This window comes from Psammomys obesus, unplaced genomic scaffold, assembly GCF_907164565.1.
Source record: "Psammomys obesus unplaced genomic scaffold, mPsaObe1.curated_primary_1811, whole genome shotgun sequence".
In the NCBI taxonomy this organism is placed as follows: domain Eukaryota; kingdom Metazoa; phylum Chordata; class Mammalia; order Rodentia; family Muridae; genus Psammomys; species Psammomys obesus.
The window spans coordinates 7,326,046-7,345,117 of NW_026596162.1; the positions used below are offsets into that span (position 1 = coordinate 7,326,046).

The window sequence follows — 19,072 nt, forward strand, 5'->3', positions numbered from 1 at the left end:
AACAGAAGCTTTCAAGGGCAGAAAAAAATCTTTGGGTGAACTTGGGAATTTTAAGCCCGAATGGGTTCTCCTGATTTTTACATGTCTTGTTTCCTGGAATCTGAGATCTTCCCATTTAAACTGCCCAGCAGCAATGTGGAAATACATCTGTAAGTACTGAGGGAGACTTTATACACATGGCTCCATTGACGCAGGCTCGGTTCTGGAGACCGGGACAGCTTGTGAGCCCTGCTTGTCTAGGTCACAGTTGACTCTTCAGACACCAGTGACCTGAACATCTCAGAACAGGTTCTGCTTGCCGCTTAACTCCTCAAAAACATCGGTGCCAACGAAAAAATACATGACTGGATAAAACACACCGAAACATTCAAATGCTAGTCTTGTTAGTAATACTCAGTCCCAGAAAATGTTTTGATGAGTAGTCACTGCTTTGCCCTTTAGAGTTAACATATTATTTGGACACGGGGATAGATTTTGTTTAAATCTTCTTTATTCCATTCCTGGAAATCAATTTCATTATTAGTCATGGGCAAAAGTCACTTCTTTTTCAGAACTGCCAAAGGTTGCCTTTCCTGGCAGCCTGGCTTTTTACTGGTTTTCCTAAGCAACGTAATGACCATTTCATTCTTCATCTCTGTTGTCAGTAGACACACACCCCCCCAGCCAAAAATACTAGATTTTGTTCATTTGCATCCTCAGTATGCTTTTAAGGAAGGATTTGTTTATTTTTATTTTGTGTATATGAATATTTGCCTGCCTTAGGCAAGGGCACCACACTCAGGCCTGGAGCCCACGGGGGTCAGATGATGGCAGCAAGCCCCCTGGAATGGTAGATATAGGCAGCTGGAAGCCGCCGTGTGGGTTCTGGGAATTGAACCCCAGGCTTCTGGAAGATCAACAAGTGCTTTTAACCACAGGGCCACCCATCTCTCTATCACTCCTCAGGATCCTTTTTAAATAGTGGCCCGATGGAGAGACAGGAGTGAGGAGGAGGGCGATGAAGGACAGTTTAGAAGCACACACAGACGGGACCCTTTCGTGTTCAGTATGGAAGCCACTGACTTCTGTGTTCAGTCACTTCCTTCCACTCACCATTGCGTGATTAGTCCATGCTGGAAAGAATTCATCAAGGCCTTTGGGATAAACCAGATTCCGATCGTAGAAAAAGAGGGCCCAGAATACCAAAAACACAAACTGGAAAGGAAACACAAAGATACCATTATTGGGTTTGTTTTCATCACAGGTTTCTAGGCTAACAAAGGAAACGGGAACATAAAAAATGATGGTGGTTTGAAGGATATCGTATATATATTTCATAGACATAAAATGAAGGAGGAAACACTGTAACACAGCTGTATCCTGGTTCTCTGGGGATTCTTCAATGAGTGCAATGTGTTAGAAAGCAAAGATGGAGCAGGGCGTGATGGCTCACACTGTTAATCCCAGCACTTGGGAGGCAAAGGCAGGTAGATCTCTGTGAGTTTGAGGCCAGCTTGGTCTACAGAGTGAGTCCAGAACCGCCAAGACTACACAGAGAAACCCTGTCTAGAAACCCTCCCCCCCCAAGAGAAGCAACGATGGCCATCATGGCAGGCAGAGAAGACACAAATAAAGATGCCTAGACTACAAGTCCTTCCTTGTTATCAATGCTCTATCTCTTTATCAACTGAGTGTGTGTGTGTATGTGATTATGTACGTTTACATATATATACTTGACCCCCTCCTGCCTTTAAGAAGTCATGGTAAAGAACAACAGGAAGGTTTGCAGTGTAGCTAAGCACTGGATTATTTATAAGCAAGAAAAATGGACAGACTCCATTGTTCCTTTTAGACCCTTGGACTTTAGAAGATTTCCAGAGCGTGGAGGTGGAGGTGTCCACAAAGAAACCTGGGATGCTAAGCTCTTGCTTCCTCTGAGCTCTCACCAGAGATGGAGAGTTTCACTCTGCCTTTAGTTTTGAAGTCTCAGAGCCATAAGAAACACTGACAAGAGGAATCCCGAGCCCCGCTGCACAGCCAGCAGGTGTGGTCTCAGTCTGTGTCAATCTGAGCTAAGTGACTGGAAGCATGAACGATGGAATAGCAGTGTGGACAGCACTGGAAAACAAGCCTCTGCTGAGACACTGCTTGCTTTGCCTGACTTCTGTACCCGGGACACACTGAGTGTAACCCCTGCCCCCTGCTCGGCACTGGGCTGCCATTCTCTCCTGATTTGTGTTTTCTGTGGCCCAACTTTGAGGTCTTATGTCTTTTATTTTTTTTTTTTAACAAATTTTGTATTTGATAGCTTTCCAGATTTATAAAAAGGGAAGTAGATCATTTTTCCCACCAAGGGCTCTCCTTCCCGTCATCATGATGGAAGCCAGGCTGTCCCAGTCATACGGTCATCCCTCAGCCTTCCCAAGGATACCACAACCCACAGATGCTCAAGTTTTCTATATGAAATGGAATCATATTTTCACAAGACACATTTGCTTCCCCTGTGTGGACTAAATTAGCTAGAGACTGCTTATAATGTCCAGTATGATGTAAATGTTACATCATTGTTTTAAGTATTTGAACTTGATTTTTTTAATCATTTGTCAAATATTTTTGATTCATATTTAGTTGAAATTGTGGGTGCCAAACCCACAAACATAGAGATCTGATTGTATTTTGATTAAACTTTCCCACCAGGCAGCAACAAGGACCAGGCTCAAAACCTTCATACAGATAGAAAGTTAATGATGGGCTTCTCCGCTGTGTACCCTAGACCTGGTGATACTGATCAGTGTGGTCAGTCCCAGACAGGAAGTATATGGAAATGTAGATGCTCTGGTTACAGTCCCTAGTCCCCAGACAACCTTGCTGTTCCAGGAGAAGGATCCACCATTGTACCTGACGATGATGATGTTGGATACCCATCTGGGCACTTACTGTGGAGATAGGAAAAGCCAACGTGGTAAAGAGGAGATCTCTGAAGGACGTGATGAACTTGATGTCTTTTCTTCCTTTGACTCTTTTCAGCACATCATCCAGGCAGGCGACCCCAAAGAAAATGGTCTGCAAGAGCTAAATTCATTACAACAAATGAGCATTTTCATTGGCTTTAATTAATACGCCCTTCACTGATGTAAAACTGCAGCCCCCAGGGAGCGATGCTGATTGGAGAAGGATGGGAGGTAGGGTTGTTCGGGTGGAGAGCCAATTCAAGGGCTGGGATTCCAGCTCATTGGGCTTTGACCTTGCACACTAAAAACGATTGGGGAAATTCATTCAGGAGATAATAATGTGTACAGTACTTAGTCTAATGGTCTTCGGCTAAAATGGAAGCAAAATAGAGTTTAAAGGGAGAGTGTAATGAGGTGTATAGCGTGGCCGCGCAGAGGTAAGGGCCACATCTACAGCTCAGGGTGAAGGGCAAGGCGCAGTGAGGGCACGATCAGTCATGGAATGGCTACCTCAAACGTGTGCAGATCATCAGCATTCATGTGAAAGCAGGGAGTGGAGCAGCACGCTCTGTAACCCCAGCTCTGTGGGGTGGGGCAGATACACGTGAACCCCTGAAATCACTTGCCGGTTAGCCCAGTCGGTGGGGAGCTCTGGGTTTAGTGAGGAACCAAAATGAAGTTGACCTCTGGCCTCCACGCATATAAACATGCACATACACATTCACATACATATATGAGCGTGTGTGTGTGTGTGTGTGTGTGTGTGTGTGTGTGTAGGTTGACATACCTCTAATGAGCAGATCAGAAAGACAAACATTGCATGCATGCACACACACACAAACTCAGACACTGAACTCTCACTAAGAAAGCCATAATGAAGGTCATGGACACTGGGATAGAGAGCTCTGTCCTGCTCCAGGAAAGTGCAGGTCATGATGCCACACTCCTCAGAGTGAGAAGCCAGTACAGTCGCCTTACCTAAAGGGGCTGCCTGGAGGCCTTATTAGGGAGGCAATCTGACAATTGGAGGGATTCAAATCATGGGATACAGGAAGCAAGGCCTGGAGTTCTGGCAACCACTGAGCTCTGTGAGGTCCCCAAGGCAAGGCAAGAGAGAAGCAGAGCCTTTTCCACTCAAGACTGAAGGCCTCTTACCTTCTCCCAAATGCTTGGTGCTAGAAGTGTTTTGGATGGAGGATTTCTTATCCAGATTTTAGAATATGGACACATAATAGAAACAAGACTCAGGCACACACAAAAAATGCACTTAATTGGTAGGTTCACCTCTTTAAAAGACCTTGAAGGTGACTTTATACTCTATTCAGTAATTTTGTGCATGAAATCAGGTTATATGGTGTGAAATTTTATATCTGCGATGTCATACTTATGACTGAGAAGCTTGGATTTTAGAGCCTTCCAAGTGTCAGGTCTTTAGATTCAGGCCTTGTGTGTTTTGTACAATGTCATGGCTGCTAATTTAAGGCCTGATGGGTTGCTGATGATACAGAGATGGGGTTGAATTTGAAGTACATTTGCCTTAGGAGTCATCTCAGTTCTTAGACATTCTGCTTTGGCATGTGAAGGGCAGTTGGATTCTAGTCTAGAGTATGAGATGGGAAATTTATGGAGCCGAGAGAGCTGGGTTAATAATTGATCCAAACTGGCTGTTGGGAAACCGTGTCTGAAGTCTAGACTTGGTCAAAGATCTAAAGTTGGCTTCAGGACACTCCCTGGGCTGAGGCCTGAAGTGAGAGGAAAGGAGAGTAGAAGCTGTGTCCTTAGACTCCCGGCAAGTGGACTGCCTGGAGCTTCTCAGAAAGCCATGCTCAGACTTTGGGATCACAGGCCCTGAAAGATGGCACAAGTGGGGATTTTTCAAGAAGCATCTGCTAAGTGTGGTGTCACACGACTTTAATCCCAGCACTCAGGGAGGCAGAGGAAATTGGATCTCTGAGTTCGAGAACAGCCTGGTCTACAAAGTGAGTCTAGGACAGCCAGGGCTACACAGACAAACCCTGTCTTGAAAAACAAGACAAAACAAAAGTTAAAGAAGCATTCTAAGGGATCCTTATGTGTGTAGAGCTCTCTGGATTAGACATCCTTCCTCCATGTATCTTTCTGAGGCCTCAGAACTCCAACAGCTGACTTTTGTTGGTCATGGCCTGTTACTTGTCAGACTCGAGGCTCGCTTTTAATTCTCCAAAGTCCTCCTGATGTGCTAGTATTAACCTCTCAGCCCCATCTTAAAGGAAAAGGGGGTAAAGAGAGATTAACAAGCTTGTTCCAAGTCCCGAGGCTTTAAAGGCTGGTTCTTGAGCCAGATTTGAGAAACATCGGATTTCTTTCTTGAGCAGGTTTGACAAAATTCTGTCAGAGGTCAGAGGAGAAACAATTCTACATGACTGAGAGAGTAAAATACAACAGAAAAACGAACAAAGAGAAAACACACTAAAACCAATGCCCAGTTAACGGGCCTGGGGGTGCAGCCCAAGTATCGGAGGTTATAAATCTTCTGAGGATTGTTTTATTTTCTTTTCGGGGGTGAGTGGTGGTGGGTGGTGGGGAGAGAGGGGGAGGGCATGTGTACTTGCTGGGAAAGAAAGTTAGGTCCTTATGTTTATGCTTAGGCACCTCAGAAGGTCCAGCCAAACCTTCTCCCTAGCCGAATTCCTGGGTTATCCTTACCCTATGTAGCTGAGACTGCAGCCCACCTGTCTAGGAAACCCTCCTCTTGGAAATACAGAGCAGGTGGTTTCAGAGAGACAGGGCTGGGAGGAGAAAACCCAGGTAGTCAGTCCTGGGAGGCGGAACGAAATTGCTAAGGGAGGCGTGAGTCGGGGGCAAATGCTAGGAAGTTTCCGCCTTCTAAAGCAAGGTAGCAGATGCAGATTCAGGAGAAAACACAGGCTGAGTCAGTCACAGGGCTCCTTGAGGAAGAGAAGGCTTCCCAGAGGCAGAGGGTGTGGGGGAGGGGAGGAGGAGGGAGTCGGTCTCAGTTCTAAATGCCACGCAGAGGTCCCTTCCAGAATGTTTATCCCTACTGGCAGTGCCCTTGGCACTGAGCCCAAGAGCTGTAGAATTCTTGAGTGTGCAGTTGTTTGCATCAGAAGTTATGTCTTCCTCCTCCTCCTTCCCCCACCCACATAGCCCTCAGCCCCAGTTCCACTTCTTTGAGAGGTTGCCTCCACCCAGAGGCACTCTTCTTTGAGAGGTTGCCTCCACCCACAGAGTGAAATCCGTACTACCCAACGTCCTCTGGTCAAAGTTTCTTCAAGTCACAGGGAGTCCAGCCCACCCTTTTCCTTGCTGCTTTCAGCCACGGATTGTGGGAATCAGATTAAGGAGGAAAACATATTACTCAGCCCCTCCGAGTTCATCAAAACAAATTGGCTCCTGTAAATGAGCCAGCCACCTCTCCCCTTCCACCCCCAGCTCACACATCATCTTGCAGGCATATGCCACACTGGCATCTCCAGGCTCCAACTTAGTGGTGCCATTGATCTGACTGCTGACATGACACATCAGAGGGAGGCCACACGTGGTGCCAGAAGAGGAAGGCACTAGGGTGCTGGCAAGGCAGAGACACAGGTTAGAGCAGGGTGGAATGGGGCCACGCGGATCAGAGCTGGAGGATAAAGAGTGTGAGAAGCCAGGAGTTCTAGGGAGTCTTGAGGGCTGTCAAGGACACACTTGAGTCAACTCAGGTCATGGAGAGTAATCTGCTCATCCACCAAGGGAAAAAAATAAGACAGTGTTCACACACACACACACACACACACACACACACACACACACGTATTGAGGGCTGTCAAAGGCACGTCTGGATCACCTCAAACGATCATCCAGATGGGTAATGACCCATTCACCGAGTATCCTGGGACCCTGGCTCCCAGGAAAGCAGGCTTTATGGTGTCCTGTTGATCAAAATCTATTCATAGCCGATGCTTTCTGATTCATTGCTCTTCCCTGATTCTACTGCAATGGAATGTTCTGGGCCTTTCCACGAAATTCTGCTGCTCTAAATTTGTTAGCTGTCTTTTGTTTGTGTTGCTAGCTAACAAACTTATGACCAGTGACAGAGCTGAATTTACATTTTTTTTAAATAACTAAAGTGATTTAAAAGAAAAAAAAACTGTCACTGAAGGATATTTAGTTTATACATTCCAAGTCTTCACAAATCCACAAGGATCTTAAAGTCATGGAAACTTACCCTCTCTAAGTCATCAAGTTTTTTTCCTTGCCCTAAAGCCAAAACCCTTTTAAACAACCCCAGGAAATGAAAATTTCTTCCATTAAAAAAAAAAATAATAATTCCAGAGAGGGAGATTCCACAAGTTCCCCGAACAAGACATTAAGACTCCTGCCGGATGAGTCAAGCAACCCAGCGCCAAGCTCAAGGCTCCCACCACACTGGGACTTTCCTTTCCTTCCATCAACCTGATGCAACCCTCAAAGAGAAAGACAGTTCCAAAGTGAAAGAGAACGCAGGGGCTAGCTGGGGCAGACATTTTATCTGGGGCCGGCTGTTGAGGGAGGGGACAACAGTTTTCTCTAGGGATGAGCTCCCCGATTGGTTATCCAATTCCAGGTGGTCAGCCGTAAACAGATGATCACGTGAATTTACCGACTTGGTAGACGGTGGCTGTAAAACAGTCATAAGTGAAGATGTCATGCATTTGAAAGGCAGTGGCCGTGGGCATGGGAGAGGGGGAAGGGGAGCAGGAGTGGTAAATTTATGTCAATACAGTGCTCATATCTAAAAGTCTCACAAAAAAAAGCCGGCTGTGGCATTACATGCCTTTAATCCCAGCACTCGGGAGGCAGAGGCAGGCGGATCTTTGTGAGTTCAAAACCAGCTGGATTCTCCAGTTCTCTTCAAACTATTCCACAAAATAGAAACAGAAGGAACATTACCAAACTCATTCTATGAAGCCACAGTCACCTTGGTACCTAAACCTCACAAAAACCCAACAAAAAAAAGAGAACTTCAGGCCAATCTCCCTTATGAACATTGACGCAAAAATACTCAACAAAACACTCGCAAACTGAATACAAGAACACATCAAAGATATCATCCATCATGACCAACTTCATCCCAGGTATGCAGGGGTGGTTCAATATACGGAAATCCATCAATGTGATCCACCATATTAACAAACTGAAAGAAAAAAACCACATGATAATCTCCCTAGATGCTGAAAAAGCATTTGACAAAATCCAACATCCATTCATGTTTAAAGTATTGGAGAGATCAGGGATGCAAGGCACATATCTAAACATAGTAAAGGCGATATACAGCAAGCCTATAGCCAACATCAAAAAGAATGGAGAGAAACTTAAAGCAATCCCACTGAAATCAGGGACAAGACAAGGCTGCCCACTCTCTCCATATCTTTTCAACAAGTCCTTGCTAGAGCAATAAGACAGTTGAAGGAGATCAAGGGGATCCAAATTGGAAAGGAAGAAGTCAAATTATCACTATTTGCAGATGATATGATAGTATATGTGAGTGACCCCAAAAACTCTACCAGGGAACTCCTACAGCTGATAGACACCTTCAGCAAAGTGGCCGGATACAAAATTAACTCAAAAAAAATCAGTAGCACTCCTGTATACAAAAGACAAAAGGGCTGAGAAAGAAATTAGGGAAACAACACCCTTCACAATAGCCACAAATGACATAACGTACCTTGGAGTAACCCTAACCAAGAAAGTCAAAGACTTGTATGAAAAAAATTTCAAGACTCTGAAGAAAGAATTAGAAGAAGATATGAGAAGATGGAAAGATCTCCCATGCTCATGGCTTGGCAGGATTAACATAGTAAAAATGGCCATCTTACCAAAAGCAATCTACAGATTCAATGCAATTTCCATCAAATTACCAACACAATTCTTTACAGACCTGGAAAGAAAAATTCTCAACTTCATATGGAATAACAAGAAACCCAGAATTGCTAAAACAATCCTCTACAATAAAAGATCTTCTGGAGGTATCTCCATCCCTGATCTCAAGCTGTACTATAGAGCAACAGTTTTAAAAACTGCATGGTACTGGCATAGAAACTGAAAAGCTTCTGTAAAGCAAAGGACACCGTCATCAAAACAAAGCGATTGCCTACAGATTGGGAAAGAATCTTCACCAACCCTTTATCTGACAGAGGACTCATATCCAGTATATATAAAGAACTAAACAAGCTGAAAAGCAGCAAACCAAGTAAGCCAATTAAAAAATGGGGAACAGAGCTAAACAGAGAATTCTCAATAGAGGAATAATAAATGGTAGAGAAGCACTTAAAGAAATGCTCAAACTCATTAGCCATTAGGGAAATGCAAATAAAAACAACCCTGAGATTTCACCTTACACCCATCAGAATGGCCAAGATGAAAAACTCAAGTGACAACACATGCTGGAGAGGTTGTGGAGAAAGGGGAACCCTTCTCCACTGCTGGTGGGAATGTAAACTTGTACAACCACTCTGGAAATCAATCTGGCACTTTCTCAGACAACTAGGAATAGTGCTTCCTCAAGATCCAGCCATACCACTCCTAGGCATATATCCAAAAGAGGCTCAAGTACACAAAAAGGACATCTGTTCAACCATGTTTGTAGCAGCTTTATTTGTAATAGCCAGAACCTGGAAACAACCCAGATGCCCCTCAACTTAAGAATGGATGCAGAAATTGTGGTACATCTATACAATGGAGTATTACTCAGCAATGAAAAATAAGGAAATCATGAAATTTGCAGGTAAATGGTGGGACCTGCAAAGGATCATCCTGAGTGAGTTGTCCCAGAAGCAAAAAGACACACAACACGGTATATACTCACTCATATAGACATACAACATAGGACAAACCCACTAAAATCTGTGCATCTAAAGAAACTAAGCAAGAGAGAAGACCCTAACTAAAATGCTCAATCCCCATCCTAAAAGGATGGACATCAGAAAAAGAAGAAAACAGGAAACAACCTAGGAACCTGCTACAGAGGGCCTCTGAAAGCCAGAAGAAGAAAACAGGAAACAAACTAGGAACCTCCCACAGAGGGCCTCTGAAAGCCTCTGCCCTGCAGACTATCAAAACAGATACTGAGCCTGATGGCCAACTGTCCAGCAGAGTGAATGGAATTTAAGTAAGAAGTGGGAAATAGTAAGAGCTGGAGAGGACAGGAACTCCACAAGGAGAACAACAGAACAAGAAAATTTGAACACAGGGAACTTCCGAGAGACTCATACTCCAACCAAGGACTATTCATGGAGATCACCTAGAACCCCTGCACAGATGTAGCCCATGGCAGTTCAGTGTCCAAGTGGGTTACATAGTAATGGGAAGAGGGACTGCCTCTGACATAATCTGATTGGCCTACTCTTTGATCACCTCCCCCTGAGGGGAGAGCAGCCTTACCAGGCCACAGAAGAGGACAATGCAGCCACTTTTGATGAGAACTGATAGACTAAGATCAGAAAGAAGGAGAGGAGAACCTCCCCTATCAGTGGACTTGGGGAGGGGCATGCATGCAGAAAAGGGAGGGAGGATGGGGTCAGGAGGGGAGGAGGGAGGGCCTTATGGGGGGATACAAAATGAATAAAGTGTAATTAATAAAAAAATTTTAAAAAGTTAAAAAAAAATAAAAAAACAAAACAAAACCAGCTGGATTTACAAAGTGAGTCCAGGACAGCCAGGCTTCTGTTACACAGAGAAACCCTGTCTGGAAAACAAACAAACAAAAAACAAAACAAAAAACCAAAACAAAACAACAAAAAAACCTAAAAAAATTAAATGAAAAAAAGATCAACTTAAAACAACAACAAAACTTCCTTGAGATAAACAAGAGAGTTTAACAGTCAAAACCAGGTGCGCAAATAATGTAAAGAAGACAATTTGGAATAATGAGGAGAAAAACAGAGAAACCAAGAGTATTGTAGGATACGTTCAGTTAGAAGTGTAAGAAGCCTTGGCCAAGGCTGTGTAGCTGATGACAATGGCTTTCGTATAGCAGTAGGATTTCCTGGGATAGAGCAGCCTGCAGGTGGACGGGTTCACAGCTATGTTCTGGTTACCAATTCATTCAGCCAACATTCCTGGAGTGCCACTTAGGGACCCAGAACTGTGTTAGAGATAATACAGACCAGGACTGGCTCTATGTCAGTTTGCCTTAACTGGGAATAAGGAAAGAGGAAAGAGAAAAAGAGGAAGAGGAGGAGGAGGGGGAGGAGGAAGGAAGGAACCCTTTCTGTAAACTGGTGTTTGCGGATTGGAGGCCAGGATGAGTGGGAGACTGTGTAGCTCTGAGATGTGCCTGGAGGGAACTCTTTGGGATAACACTCTTGAAGTATCTGTGACAGGGAGGGGGAAGGGCTGGGGGCAGAGCAGATGCTAAGGAGCTTTCCTGAGCAGCCCTGCAGAGCTTCCCTGGATGGGTCCTTTGGCAGCCCCAGGGAAGGAGCTAAAGCCCAGTGTTGGCAGCCTCCTTCTGCTGAGGGTGCTTCTGGAAGGAGAGATCACCTGTGACCCATCAGAAGCCCACACACCATCTGGGAGCTGTGGAATGAATCTCTCAGCTCTGGGGAGGTGGGAGGACGTGCTTTCCTCGGCACCACACAGGAACAAACCGAGATGTGGAAAAGTTGGGTCACTCAGAAATCACACAGTAAGTACACAGCCATTGCTCTCGCCCCAGAAGCCAGGCTTCTCACCGCAGATCTCTCCACTGGGTTTAAAGAACTTATCAAAATGCTGGCTATTCAATAAATTCTAGGTACTTTGTTTGGGTGCTGGTGATGTCCATTCCCTCTGTGCTATCAGCTCTAATCCCTTCAGCTGTCCAAGAGCTGTGTCAGCAGATGTTCATCGTCCTTGCAAACAACATCAAGCCTTGTGTCTTTTGGATCCCGGAAAGCTAAAGAGCTTCACAGACTAAGATCTAAATTCAGTGATGGAAATCAAGGGTTTCCCTCCAGGTATCAAAATGGGTACTGTAATATAAATAGAACACCACCTTTCTACTGTTTATAGGCTGCCTTGGACTTTGTGCCAGCAGGGAGAGGGACTTCTTTTTCTCTAGCCCTGACTCATCCTCTCTGAGGACATTTGCAATGACATCACATTGCTGTCATCCCGAGAGCTTAAGGATCATGAGGTTTGGGCAGCTTTACAAGATGGGAGGGGAGGAAAGGCACGTGTCTGTTAGGGAAGGAGATGTGGGCAAGATCGGGGCAGACTCAGAATCTCAGCTGGTGGCTCCCAAAAGTGGGAGAATGATCCTGCACAACAAGAAGCTCCCTGCCTTTACCAGTAAGTGTCCCTTAGAACCAGGGACAGTTCTTGGATAAAAAGGGAGTGATGGAGACAAGGAAGCACATTTGTGGAGGACTTGGGTACTTCGTGGGCTGAGCTAGCACAAGCAAATTAAAATTGTGCATAGCTTAGTCTCCATGCTCAGCTGTGGGGGCTTCCTCATGTGGTAGGATTGTAGAGGAATTTTAATTCAGAACATGGCTGTTCTGGCAAGAGATCACATCCTTGTAGATCTGTGTGATTCGACTGGAATACAAACACACCTTTAATCCAGGAGACAGAGGCAAGCAGATCTGAGTTCAAGGCCAGCCTGGTCTGGACCAAGTTTCAGATAAAGACAAACTTAGGTCCAGGGACAGTGTTACATGCCTTTAATCTCAAACAATGAAAGTAAAGTTAGTTTGTAGAAGGAAGCACCCTTATTTGAAAGTGATGCCTAATTGAGTGGCAGAAAAGGTGATGAATCAGAGAAAAAATTGACAGAGTAGGATATGCCCAACTCTCATGAGGAGAGGAAAGGGAAGCTACTTAAGGGGCAATGCAGTAATAGAGGGAGGAGGCAGTTTTACTAGGAGAATTGTATAGAGAGACAAATTGTAGAGAGAGAATAAGCTAGACAGAGGTGAAGACAGAATGAGCCAGAAGATTAGAAAAGATTTCTGGAGTTAGTTTGAGGCCAAACAGAGCAGTTCAGGGGCCGAGAGAAAGGCCGGATTGAATCAGTCAGCTGGGAAAGGAGTTTGAGCCAGAACAGCTGAGTTGAACCAGCCAGCCCAGAGCTCAGTAAGAACAATAAAGGGTGAGCTTATTAAGCAGTAAATCTCAGGCTGAAAACATTCTAGGCCTAGGTTAGATTATACGGAGGCTAGAAGCTTCCAGGACTAGGCCTCGGTTAGTAGATAGAGGCGATAACCCTCCAGATGACAGTTAGGTGAATAAAAGTTCCTTTTATATAGGACTCACCATTCTCTGCTTGAATTTGAAGCTGTACCTCCCTCAAATCCCCAGTGTCTCAACAGACATCCTCTTCTAGCTGAATGACAGAGAGTGTAGTGTGGAGAGGCAGGGACTGTGGATGTAGTATGCATGTAGTGTGTAGTGGCTGACTTTCATCCAGATCCATCACCCACCAGGAACTTGTTGAGGAGACCAGTGTCCCACACTATCCATCTCTGTCAAACACAGGATAACTCCAAGCTCCACACCTCCCTTCCATCTTCTCTCCTTTTCTGCTTCCACCGTGTTGATGGCCTTCTAAGAGTATGGCCATGCTGTTAGCTTTTATTTTTGTGTCTACTTCACAAATGTGGGAATGAGCGACATAAGAGTCTTTAGCCCTGGGTCACAGGCGGTGAGCAGTAGGACTGAGGAACCATCCCACAGACACAAACACTCCTTCTCCCTGGGCCAGCTCTCTGTCCTGTCAGCCTGCTCTCACCCCTTTCACCTTTCTTTTCTTACCTAGCATCCCTCTACCCACCCTCCGGAAGCTTCCATGAATTCCTCTGGGACTCCCTGGGGGCAGTTTCAGGAGGAAAATGGCACAATTCTCTGAAAGCTGACTTGTAATAAGACAGGCTTTTGTTATTCAACATGGACACAGAAGTGAACTCAGCCAATAAGAAGTTAGAGATATTTGGGAGGAAAGGTGTGCCAGACTCGGAAATGACACGAATTTTCTTTCACATATAGGTTCTAGATAGATGTTACCGTTTCTATGTGTGGGCTGGCGCCTCTAGGCCACAAAACTAGAAAGGGGACTATGAAATGAGGAAAAAGAGCTCCTGGGAGGAAGAAGAAAAAAAGAAAGTAAAATGGTGCCTGTGACCTGAAGAGAGGATGGGGCTACTAGAACAAACAGGGTGAGGGATAGGAGGACAGACGAAGAAAGTATAGGTGGGAATCATCAAACACAAGATCTGTATGAAACTTCTATGACACCCATTTCTGTTTGTATTAAAACATGAAAAAAAAAACCACATAGAAGATTAACATGACTAACAAGGCATATTACAAAGCATTATATATATATACATATATATATATAAACTATGTAACTATATATATAAAACAAAGCATTAAAATAGCTATGTTTGGTTAATATATATATATATATATATAGAGAGAGAGAGAGAGAGAGAGAGATGCAATCCCTGCTACATTGATGGGCTGCAGACATGGCTTAGTGGTTGAAGAGCATTTGCTGCTCTTATAGAGGACTCGGGTTCTGTTCCCAGTACCTACATGATGGTTCAAAATTGCCTATAATTCCAGTTCTAGAAGATCTGATACCCTTTCTAGTCTCCGCAGGCACAGTATACACAGTACCCACAGTACGTATACATACATGTAGGCAAAATAAAACCTCATACATGTAAAATAAAAGATATTAAAATTTACAATTCCTGCTAAGTTAGGTTGGACCACATTGAAGCAAAATAAACATGAGTGTTAGGATATATTGGGAGGCCTCTATGATCTGATCAGTCTATTCCATTAAAATATAAAACAGTTAAAAAACTAATAGGCATAAATGAACACATAAGACCTCAAGAGGTATTGATTTTGAGGCTCAACCATTTATCAAGCTACTTGAAAACTATCCTTGGATGGGTTCCCTAAAATATCCTCAACCCATGTCTGCAGCTGGGGAACATTCTGTAAAGCCATGCCTTCAGAGCAGAGAGTAGCAAGCACTCCCTTGCTACATGCTGGGGCCAGAAGCGGCCTTTAGAAACTATCATTCAGGAAAGTAGAAACTTAGCCACGACTACAGAGTGAGCAGAGTTCCAGCATGTGAGTGTCCTGTGCCCTGCTCTCACGGCAGACATAATGGAGAATTGTAAGTGACTCGGATGACAAGGGCCTATGAGGCAGAAATGGTTTGGAACTCTGGTTCAAATGTTTTTTACATTCACGTAAAGGTGAGGGAAAGGTCTAGAAAGCAGTTCTGTTCACGGGATTTCGAGTGGTCTATGGAAGCCTATGCAGGAAGCAAAATGGTGACTAGAGGAGAACAGGCCTTTCTTTGGGGGATATGGGCAGAGAAATGAGGAAGGAAGCCTGAAGATTAAACTAGTGAGAGAAAAACCTTTCTCTAAGGGATACTAGCTTTCCCGGGAAGAAGGGGATCTGAAGGGTAAGGGGATTTTTTTGTTTGTTTGTTTTGTTTTATTCCCTTTGTTTTTCCTAAAACAAATGCTATGATGTTTAAAAGAATTCGAGAAAAATAAAAAAGAGCTGTAGAAGATTAACCTGGAGTCTGAGTGTTGTAGGGGCGGGCACTTTGTCTAGGAAAGCAGAGCTAATGTGGTCCTCTGATGCGATGGGATGAGGGAGGCAGGAAGTTTGGGAAGGGGGAGGTAGGCCCAGCGAAAAGTAAAACAAGCGGGATTTGGTTTGGTGGCTAATTCTCCGGAAAGGCAGGAAATGGAGTTAAACTAGAATGTGATCTGGGCTGTGAGACACTCACAGGAGATGCTCAGTGCTCAGCCTGACTACCTGAGTTCAATCCCCAGGACCCAAATGGTGGGAGGAGAGAAGTGACTCCCCAAAGCTGTCCTTTGACCTCTTACCCACGCATCATGGTACATATGACCCCAACACACATACTCGTACATACATGTACATGTAATAAAAGTGTTATAATTGTTTTTGCGAAAACCCCAAACTATGATATGCCAGTAGACAGAAAATGAGGAGAGGAAATGGCATTGAAAGCCAGAAGAAGGTCATGGAGCTGCGTAAGTCTGTCCTGCTCTGCAGTTAACGTGTGACAGAATGCTCAAACCTGAGCCTGAGTTTGATTAGTAGATCAAACCTGGATAGACATATGCCCCTGCCCCATTCCAACCCCCAGTTTATCCAACACAGATAAAAATCTCATTGTTTTATACTTACAACGTTCTTAGAGCGCCACAAAAATCAGTCTTTGCTTTCTTTCCTCATTATTTGACTTTCTTCCTCATAACATCTCAAGACTGAAACAGCCAACTTGACACTTTCTGACACAAGAGAGCTGTGTCCAGAACTCAAAATATTTCAGGCCAGGACCAAGAGGGAAGGGGACAGTGCTAAAAGGGCCTCTTGAACCTGAGCTCAACACTTCTGCCCACTCCGCATCGCACCATTCTTTCTGACCCTGCTTCTGCTCTGGTTGCAAATGAGGAAAATTACTCTGACGATTCTGAGAGATTAGCATATTCTGATTAGCATATTCTGATTAGCATACTCTGAACACAGGGCCAGAGAGATAGCTCGGCTCGTAAAGATACTGGCTGTCCCTTCCTAGAACCCAGGGTCAGTTCCAGTACCCACACAGCAGCTCACGAGCATCTCTAACTCTACTTTCAGGAGATCTGATGCCCCTGTCTGGCTTCCACAGGCACCAGACATATACGTGGCACATGTGCATACTTGTGGGCATGCAGGAGAACTGTCATACCCATTACATAAAAATTAATCCTGAAAATACGATTTTTTTTCAGCTTCCTGAAACCAGGTACTTTTATGGAATTATGTGTTTTTACTGTTGTTGTTTTGTTTGCTTTGTCTGTCCTGGATGAGGCTGTCCTCTTGTTTCTCTGTAGATGAGGCTGGCACCAAACTCAGAGATCCGCCTGCCTCTGCCTTCCAAGTGCTGGGATTAAAGGCAGGGACCACCGCCACCCAGCTGAACTGTGCATTTTAGCAACAACAAAATCCTCAAGTGTCAGTCCATGTCTGAAGTTACATTTTAACTTTTTTTTTTTCTTCCATTCATTAAGACTGTGTTCACTAGCACAGGTTAGGAAGACAGGAGGTGATTAAGTTAAAGTTTGGTTTTAAAATAGTCAAAACTGTGTACTGGCTGTTGGCTCCGGTGATCTCTTCTTTCAGATGGAACTTGAGCCTATAAAAAATTGTAGTGGGAGAGAAGGTGCCAGAAAGTGTTTGCTTTTCTTGGATAAATCTGTAAGTCGGTGTGTGCTGTCAAATGACATTATTCCTCCATGGAAGTCACACTTCCTACACAACATTCGACACTCTGCCTTCTTTTCACAGACTTTCCCAAGCAAGGTTCAAAATCTCTCTTGTGTTTTGTACTCAACAAGCCTGTGGTCCCTCAGTTAGGCTCCAAGAATCTTTATGAAAGAGTGTTTAACAATTAGACACCCCAGTAGCTACAGTTTCCAAACTGAGTTCCTTAGAGCAAATTGCTAAATAACAGGGGAAGCCCCAAACTCACCAAGCGTGAAGAAGGAAGACATACAGGGGACTCGTGCTTAGTAAAGTGACATAGGGAAAAGCACTCACGTCACTGCTGATAACTTGGTTCCAGACCCAGACTTACCAGATTAAGGATTGTCAAGTACTTTGAATGTACACCACCGTCGTGGAATTCCTTTAACTTCTCATCATCCTTCCCAATGTTTGGGACGTAATAATTGAGGAAGATGTACCAGTTCAAAACAAGGAAGTGATATATACAAGTGGTTGTCTTGGTCATGGCTGCCAAGGGTTGGAGCAGTCTGCCTGTCCTCTGCTTTCCCGAGGAGTCCTGGGAGCCGCTGCTGCACTCTGTCCAGGCTTCGGAGCTGTGGAAACAAAGCCCTCTGGGAATGAGCTTCAGCACAGGCTGGGAGTTTGCTTCTCCCTTAGGTACCTTTCCTTATAAGCTTTCAGATAGCTACGTTTAGATAACTGGACAGCTTGTGCCCATTTCAAAACAGGGTTTTGAGGAGAGCAACAAACAGGAGCTGTACTTCAAACAGGGCGTAAGCCCGCTGAGTGACCTGTTACAAATGACATCTTGGTAAAAGGTCATGCCAATGTTCCTCCTTTTCTTCTGGTCACAAAGGTCACGGGTAGCAATGGTGCCATTTTCAAAGAATGAGAAGTTCTTCTTAAACCAGGAAGTAAAGACTTGGATGTGTTTATAGCCCCAAGAAAGATAAGGAAACTGGGTGTAGTCATTCTACTTGTGAAATGTCTGAGGCATTATCAAGTTTGAAAAAGTCTTTGATCCTCTAGGAACAGACCCAAGGGAGTCTCTACTGCCCCGCCTTTACACTAGAAAACTAAAGATGTCCAGACATTCCATTACCACAGCATTTCTGTGCCCAGAAGGAAGGAGCATAGTGAGACAACCGTAGCCAGAAAACCAGCATACCTGAGTGTAGATATGGCTGGGGGGAGTGGTGGAAGCAAGAGCCTCCGTAGTTCCATGGGGAGTACAAGACATAATTGGATTGGGAGAGCAAAAGACAGGACCCTACCTCTGCCTGTGCAGAAGGGGACTTAAGGAGAACTGCAAGTGTCATGCCTTGTGACATCACTGGTCTGTTTCCCTGGGCAACTCACTTGGAGGTTGAGCAAGTTCCTTGAGAAATGGCCCTGGAGCCACTAGGGACGTGTACAGTTGATGTTTTGATGACCTCGCCACGGTTAATAAGAACTGAGAAAAAGAACCACAAGTGGCTATGGGAACCCAAATACATCCCTAACAGGCCTATGTACAAAAAGTCTAGACCAAACATTCAGACTCATATGCAGGAGGACAGTGGCCCCGAGCCAGCAGCTCTGCAGGATAGCCCCTTCCTAGACTGTTGGAAATGCTATAACAAAACATCACAAAGCTGCAGCTTATAAACAAGAAATTTATTTATCCCATTTTTAGAGGCTAGAATGATAAGAACCTGCTGGCAGGTTTAGTATGTAGCAAGGGTTCATTTTCTGCTCAACATATTTAATACTCTCACTTCTCATGGACAAAAGGCAAAACATCTCCCTCGGGCATCATTGGGGCTGGAATCCTATCTGAGAAGACTCTGTCCTCACCTCCTCAGGACTTGTCTATGACCATG

General features: G+C 44.5%; 1 protein-coding gene across 1 annotated transcript in view; it reads right to left on the bottom strand.

Annotated features, from left to right (window-relative positions):
* Positions 1-17,976, bottom strand: part of Adtrp (androgen dependent TFPI regulating protein) — a 59,939-nt gene extending 41,963 nt beyond the window's left edge. Inside the window, exons 1-3 of the mRNA XM_055595198.1 lie at positions 17,560-17,976; positions 2,917-3,051; positions 1,093-1,194 (exon numbers count right to left, since the gene is read on the bottom strand). Coding sequence (XP_055451173.1) covers positions 1,093-1,194; positions 2,917-3,051; positions 17,560-17,715 — 393 coding nt within the window. The 5' untranslated portion in view covers positions 17,716-17,976. The remainder of the gene's footprint in view (positions 1-1,092; positions 1,195-2,916; positions 3,052-17,559) is intronic.
* Between the last annotated feature and the right edge of the window lie 1,096 nt (positions 17,977-19,072).